Source organism: Eleginops maclovinus, chromosome 5 (assembly GCF_036324505.1).
Source record: "Eleginops maclovinus isolate JMC-PN-2008 ecotype Puerto Natales chromosome 5, JC_Emac_rtc_rv5, whole genome shotgun sequence".
NCBI lineage: Eukaryota > Metazoa > Chordata > Actinopteri > Perciformes > Eleginopidae > Eleginops > Eleginops maclovinus.
The window spans coordinates 5692843-5701106 of NC_086353.1; the positions used below are offsets into that span (position 1 = coordinate 5692843).

At 38.8% G+C, this 8264-nt stretch overlaps 1 protein-coding gene across 4 annotated transcripts in view; it reads right to left on the reverse strand.

The window, feature by feature from the left end:
• The window catches only part of fam13a (family with sequence similarity 13 member A), a 48698-nt gene extending 41473 nt beyond the window's left edge, over positions 1–7225 (reverse strand). Inside the window, exons 1-3 of one of the 4 annotated variants that reach the window (XM_063883968.1) lie at positions 6989–7225; positions 2910–3105; positions 706–915 (exon numbers count right to left, since the gene is read on the reverse strand). In XM_063883968.1, coding sequence (XP_063740038.1) covers positions 706–915; positions 2910–3105; positions 6989–7156 — 574 coding nt within the window. In that variant the 5' untranslated portion in view covers positions 7157–7225. The remainder of the gene's footprint in view (positions 1–705; positions 916–2909; positions 3106–6988) is intronic. The other 3 variants (XM_063883970.1, XM_063883971.1, XM_063883972.1) reach the window with 3 other exon arrangements.
• Positions 7226–8264: the final 1039 nt, after the last annotated feature.

The window sequence follows — 8264 nt, forward strand, 5'->3', positions numbered from 1 at the left end:
GGCTGTTATGTAATGCAGCATTTGCAAATAGGCCCTAAAAAATAGACTGACATCTAGGGGCTCTATGAGAGGAAAAAGAATACTCCAGCCAAAATGTGCACTCTCCTGCCATTAAACAGATTAAGCACAGCGATGGAAGAGAGCAGAGAGTGAACACAGACACTTCACATGCCAAATCACTCCATTTATAACTTGTATAGCCTCCTAGATTATTGCCAGATATATGAGGTCAATCACTGTTCTAGTCAGTTATAGTTGCTCTCTTTTACACACACACACACACACACACACACACACACACACACACACACACACACACACACACACACACACACACACACACACACACACACACACACACACACACACACACACACACACACACACACACACACACACACACACACACACTGCAGTGCCTTTGTATGCCCTGTCTGGTGCAGATGACTGCAGTGGAAATATTTCAGACTCTAAAGATAGCTCTGATCATCATCCCATCAGAGTCTTGAACCAGATATATCTCAATACACTTGTGAGGGTGTATTTATCAGATAGTGGATTTGGGAAGTAGAAAAGGTATTACATAATGGTATAACAATGTCAAAAGTAATCTACTTGAGGTAGTATGATATTTCTAGCAGACAAAGAAACATGCATATAACTACATAAGAAAGAAAAGGAAGAACAGGAACTACTTTCTGTTACCTTGGTGGTGTTGTATCAGTGCCTGTTGGACTGTTGAGTCTACCAGACCCTGAGGCAGTTCCCTGAGGTACCGTTTGAGCAAGCTGGCTACCGTACACAAGTCAGCTTCAGATAGAAAGTCCACATCCTCTCCACTCTCCAGCCGCTGTTTCAGGGTCTCCACAGAACGCACATTCCCATTCACTCTGAACAGACCCTCCTGATTCAAGGCTGGAGAAAAATCCAAGAAAATTAAGAGTTTATTCATATTATGACATTCAAGAACCATCCTATGTATTTATTTATTTAACAGGAGGTTCAATTAGGGGCTGAATTAAAGAAACGTGTCACTTGTCAGTTTAGACCTATTTTCATGTTTCCATGGAGAGCTTCAAAATACATTTCCTTTAGGATTTTAAATGATTTTGAAATCAGTCATTAAGGGGTTCGTTTTTGTCCTGGTACCAGTTTAAAGACTGTGGTCCCTGAAGATTTATAGAAATATTTTGGCCCCCTTGATCTTTTAGGCAATAATGTGTCCTCTAGCACCATCATCAGGATTCTTCTTGTACACTATGACTTTTTAAACATATAGTCTCCAAATGTTATGATCTTGACATAGCACACATAATAATATCAGGTAAAGTCAGTGGTGTAAAGTAACTGAGTACATTAGCTCAAGTACTACTTGAGTACAATCTTGAGGGACTTTACTTAGTATTTCCATCTTTTGCTACTTGGTACTTATTCCCCACTACAAATCAGAGGCATATAGTGTACTTTTACTCCACAACATTAATTTAATATTAATACCTTGAGTTAGCCTACTTTGCAGATTTGGATTAAAGATGTGAAATAAATAAGCTGGCCAACAACAACAACAACAACACGTTTGTTTTTTGTAGCTAACACTAGCTTGAAAAAAAATAGCAGACGGAACAGAAGGCTAACTGAGAGGATATGTTAAGCTTTTTGAAAAAATACGAAATGAGAAGACAATATTAGCTATGCTTAGGTAGCCTTACCCTTACTTCGAGGATATTGTGATGGTGTGATTGACATTTTTAACCCAGATCTAAATTTGTTTGGTAATTCATCCTTGCTAGTTAGCTAATTCCTTCACTGGACACGAGGTTGTTAGTGTTGTTGTAGGACTCCATAACTAACGCTAGATGTTACTACAGAACGATATTTTACTGATAGTAGGCCTACTTACCTCTTTTCATTCATTTTCTTTTTCAGACTCGCTTCACTCTGGCTGATTACATGTTTAGTTTTGGTTTAATTTGCTCATGTTAGAAAATAACCGTTATTTTTCTTTAAAATAACGTTGTTTAAAAAATAACGCACGAACAATCCGCATTCGGAACTACTTTCGAGAAATTGTTTCTAGAAAAAACTGCTTACTCTATCGATATATGACTGCATGTTTTTAGATATTGACGTTTTAAGGTATCTGTTTTGTAATGTTAAGAAAGAATGTCAACATTGTAAACGTTAACGGCTGATGATTTAGTCCTTGTAAGAAGTGATATGGAACTACTTTCTACAAAAAAAAAGAGTTCCTATTAAAATAGTTGACCAATGGTTACAGGGACACCGTTTCTGAAAAGAGATACTTGGAGTTACTTTTAATGTGTTTTCATTTTATTCATATATTGTTTTAAAACTACATCTTCAGCTCTCCGAGTACTGCAAACAAAATTACATTCACTTCCATGGTATTGTGGCGGATGCAGCAACCCGAGGAATGGATTTCTCACAACAAACCCAAACGTAGATGGACATGAGATCTTTTCTTTTGGCAAGTGTATTGTTACTATTTTCACGTCATCCAGAAATAACCCTTGTTATAGGTTTAATCCCATGAATGAAGAGAAGAATCTTTATGAGTGAATGAGGACTGAGAAAATCAAATTACAGGCCTGAAGTTTCAGCAGCCATTTAGTGGGAGCTTCACTTTCTTATACTGACATCTAGCGGGCAGACTGAAGAACTAAGGAATATTATAATGTAAATCAAAATAAAGGTACCTACAAATTATTCATACTTTACATTTTTCTATATATATTTTATTCTATTGTGTTTTTCTTTAGTGAAGAACTGAAAAATATTATATATTCTTAACTTATATAAGTGAAGAATAAGAATGATTAGTTTTTAAAGAGGTTAATCAAACATTACAATTATTATTTGCTTTGATCTATTTTGTTGTTTTTCCTCACCATGTTTGCGGAGATGCTCCACCATCCTCCGCATCACCAAAGGCACACCGTCCTCCACTAGACCCTTCTCCTGCAGCTCAAATAGAGACACTCCAAACAGCCTTGTGTGCTTGGCTGTCACTGTCCTGGCTCTCAGGATGGGTATGTTGACCATCTTCCTAATGTCTTCTTTAACCAGCACTGCTGTCTTGTTGTGCTGCAGGGAGAGGAGCAGAGAGCGGCAGTCAGCCTACGACATCTCAGGCACAGAGGGCAGCGCTGCAGCCGGCATCATCTTAGAGACATCTGTCCTGCATTAGGGAGACTCAGACTAAAAGGTGTGTGAGAATACTGCTGGTGTCTCTGTGGAGTCCATACATGCAGTGTCATGCTGTCCTCCACTTAGAGAACAGAGTGTGCTGAGAGCAGGGAGAAAAAGGGAGGGCTGGCCGTGCAATTGTTGCTACGACAAATGTCAGGTTACTACGCAACACCTTTGATTAAAGGCATTGGCAGAGGGACACACACGCATGAGACATATGTACGCACACGTAGATGTGTTTGTTCAGCTGAGGAAGAAATATTATTTTAATGAATATATAGTGTGCTTAGTGAGAGCTGGGAGAGTTATTACTCCAAATTCCCTCATTTTGACCCTAACTATTTTTAGAAAAAGGATGTAATGGAAAGTTTTCAGAGAAAAACAGAGTGTGTCTTTCAGGAATTGTACATGTTAACAATTGAGGTACTGTTGAGTAGTTTTATATAGATCGTCCAACACATTTAATATATTTAATAAACTTCATATATTTCTATTTAATGTAAAAACATAACCTGCAAAGTCATTTAGGCTGTCATGTTAAATGAAGTGGAGAAAAAAGTAATATATTTCCCTCTAGAACATTATGAATATACTGCAAGTAAATCAAAGGTATATAACAATTGTGCATGGGTACAGTGGTTGAGTAAATATACATAGTTACTTTCCCCCCACTGTTTTTGCTCTAATTGCCAATATGAGCCCATTTCTCTTGTGTAGAAAGCCGAGTTTGTATTTATTTAGTGTGTTAATTTAACAGCTGTTAAATATGTCTTATCAATCAAGACAAATAGTGCCACATGCTATCTCTATCTCTGATGCACAGACTGTACAACATACACACACGCGTCGCGCGCGCACACACACACACACACACACTTGAGATGTCTTTTTTTTTAGTTCAAACACTGAGTGCTCACACAATCTCCACTAAACAAGCCAACATGAAACAGTGCAGGTTACTTATTTGTTTAGCACATTTAACTACACTATGATGCCTCTGTCTTTGTTTAATTATTGCTTAGAGAAAATAGTTAGGACACAGACCACACGCAGGTTACAGGCACTGTGCGAGCAGGAAAAGACTTCCTGCACTTCCGAGCAACACAGTTTTACTGTTGTATCCATAGCTACGACTACATCGTGTGACATTGTTCCACAGTTCACTGCTTCAAACATGTGAACTGACCCACAGTGAAATGAGAGGCCCCGAGTATGATTTTGTCACAATGAGGTCCACAGTGGGTTGACAGTGTTGGGCGATTAAGAAGAACAAGCACTGAGTTTATTTCCCATGTGGACGATTGTTTAGACAGAATGGGTCTGAGCATGTGCCAAACTCCAATCAGCTGATTAAAACCCACCTCACAGATGGTGCAAAGACTGCTGAGGAGACGATCTTTACCATGACAGATGCTCTGTCAATGTTAATACATCTTACAAGCTTGTCCAGACAATGTGTTAATGGAGCTCACGCACTTTATTCTGTCATTATGCCAATCGCACCTTCCTGATGAATGTGAATGGGTGATTAAGTACACTTGGATGTTATCTTGTACGCCTCCGTTCTTCAATGACTGCCTGAAATATAGCACTTAGGCTCAACTGACATGCTGTATTTTAATAAAGTAGCTTTTCAGATGGGAGAAGATTTTAGTAGGATGCATATTAAGAGGTTATATCAAAAAGTAAGCCATGATTATATTTACACACAACTCGTCTATAACTATTACAATATTTGTAAATGTATGGTACAAGGAAGATGTATATAACATTTTTAAGATTTCATGGGGGTTTGTTTGCCTTCTTTTGATAGAACAGCCGAAAGTAACGACAGAGAGAGGGGACAACACGCAGAAAAGGAAGCCAGACCCGGGTTGCAGCAGAAGGGACTACTTGAGCTACCTGTGTATCAACCGTTTAAGCATGACAGCTCACATGACTCTGAAGTATTTTTTTAAAGGTAAGTACATTTTTTTAAATCAACATACAGGGATAAAATAAAAGTAAATACAGTTTTAAAGTAAACTGTATGGGTTTCCATTGTAGGTAATAAAGTACTTAGGTCACATCATTGTATAGAGACTAATAGGTGAACATTTCAAGGCTGAAAAATTGTCCCTATAGTTCTACTACCACTCATGCAGAGTTAAGCCGGTCTGAGCTAGGTCTAACTATGATAGACCTCACTGAACAGATGTCCCCTAAATCTGTCTACTCTCATGCCTACACACACAAACACAAACAACAACACCAAGTATTGTGTTTGCATTGCAGAATACAGTGATCCAGTGATAACCCCTGGTGATAACTTTACACATACACAAATCAACTCAGGTAAATTACCAATATCATATCAAAGGTAATGGTGATTTACTATGATTTCAACGAACCCTAAACAACACCACAATGTTATCAACAGCGCTAACAATAGATATCTACAAACTTCCAAAGGCAGTTACCATAGTAAGAGAAGATAATTCTCACTGAAGAAATATGAAACAGCATACATACTGTACATGAGAGTAATTTAAATCTGACAGGATTTATATGCAGACAGTATGTAATCTGTGTTTCCTCCTTTCCACAAAAGCTGAGCTGAAGTGTTGGACCACATTTAAAAACCTTGGTTGTTGACAGGGTCCCTTACAAACACAAACTTCTACTACTGAGCGTATAAAAGCATCAGGATCCTTACTCTCCCCTTCCTTTAAGCAGTAGTTAATATCAATGATTAAACGTGTTTACAGTCAATTTCAAGGGTTTTGTTAAGCTGTCTCTTAGCATACAAACAGCTACAGAGACTGTGTGTAAGCATACAGAAACATTTCCTGTTGGTACCCCAAAATTGCCTCTTTTGTTTACCAGGACAGTGGGCTGTAATTAGCCTAATAATCCTCATCCTCTTCCACCCTCCCCCGTCCTTAAAATATTTTCAATCTTCACCTTCCGACAGTGAGATAGAGACCTATTGTTATGGGACCATAAAGAGAAGCTGTTGACTCTTAAAGTCTGCTTTCTCCTGTTCAGAAGTGTTTCAAAGTGTCAGGGTGAGACACAGTTTGTGCAGTCTGTAAACAAGTCATTTTCAAGAGGTTAAATACAAATAAACCCCTGACAGGCAGGGCCATCTTCCTGTGTCTTTAATTTGCTCGTGAAGAGGTTAGCAAGCCCAAGCATGTGCCCTCCTTCCCGGACCATCCACCCTCTCCCTCCCCCATGTCTCTGACTCTATTTCCCTATGTGGGTGGCCTTTGGAGCAACTGGTAGCATAAGCAGCACAGGCAACAGCTGCTTAAGTCAGAGAGTCTACTGCTAGAGACATGCCGTTTTAAAAAAATACTCAGAAAGTAGAGTAGTGTAGTGTTTCAAAAGTTAAGTTCTGGTAAAAAAAACGTGACCTGATTGGGGCACCGGTAAAAACGTGTACATGTATTTATCCCTATGTTTTATGCACTGCTTTAGCGTTGTACAAGAATGTCAGAAGCAGTGCTGTCTGGCAAGGAATCGGCATTCTCTGTTAAGACTGCAAGTGGAGGTATTCCTCTTGATCCCAGCAGTCATGCAAAGTGAGCAAAGTTGAATTTAGGGAGGGAACACTAGTTTTACTTTAGGGAGAAGGGATTTGTCCCTGCCTGTCTAACAGAACATTAACCACCATCACTTAATAAAGTGCAGACTGACACCGAGCAACACAGTCCTGTTATGCATTCTCTAGCTCTTAATCACAGGTTGAAAGGAAAGTCTTTGAGCACACTCAGGCTTTGTAGTTTTTACTCACACAGATGGTCAGAGCTCCTGCCCCCATTCTTCCACAGAAGAAATGCCTTCGGAGGCAAAGATGAGGGGAGAAACTGCTGCTTTCTTCCCTCCTCCCCTTACTCTGTTCCAGGACACACTCTTGGATTTTCCCAGTGGTGGGAATCCCTTTAACCTTGAAATATGCCATCTGAATACTCCAAAAACACTACACAGATAATCCACGGCAGGAAAGAGAGTAAAAAAGTGCTGTCAAAACCGGCAGGCTGTATTCTTTCCAGCCCATGAGCACAGATTAGTCCTGTCTCTTTCTCTTCCTCTCTCTCTCTATTACCCTCTCTCCTCCTAGACTGAAATCTGAGCCGAGCTCTCCTATTGGTCGAGTGGCGTGATCATGTGATTGAGGGGTTAAAACCCAAAACTTAAAATCTGTGCCTGCAGGATTCATCTGCATGCAAGTGAGGGAAGAAAGGAGGAGGCAGCTTGTAAGAACTGAGAGGACGGCCAAAGAGAGAAATAAAGTCAAGCTGATGTCAAACTTTAGCAGCACAAAATAAAACACAAATGTTTTTTTATTGTTGTAAATAGTCTTAAGAATAAAAAATCTAAAATGATTCTACAAAATGTTATCGTTATCCATTAGCTATTATTATTGTTATTATAATAAAATACTTTTTGAGGAAATGTAAACCAGTATCATATTATAAAATGAACATTTATACATCTGATGTAAAATGCAATAAAAATGGATCTGAAGTTTATTATTTACAGTGGTATGCAAAAGTTTGGGCACCCCTCTGAGATTTCATGACAATTTGCTTTTCCTTTATAATAGAAGATCACAGCAACAACATTTGTTTTCCTACAAAGATGTAGACGTTTTAGTGTTTTCCAGACCAAAATTCTTAGGGTAGCATTATATAGTTTTATTATAATAAAATAAAATGCAAAAAATGGGATGTGCAAAAGTTTGGGCACCCTTATAAATAGCATTCATTTCAACACCTGTACGGATTTATAGCTGACAGGTTGCTGCACAAAATTGCTTTGATTAGCTCATTAGACCTTCAATTACAAAGACAGGTGGAACCAATCATGAAAAAGGCTATTTAACATAGGTAATAGCTGGCTGTGCCTGGCCTAGGTTCTTTCTTACGGAGTGGCAAGATGGGGACCTCAAAACAACTCTCCACTGACCTGAAAGCTAAGATAATCCAACATTATAAATTAGGAGAAGGGTACAAAAAATTATCTGACAGGTTTAAACTGTCTGTCTCCACAGTCAGAAACGTAGTTGT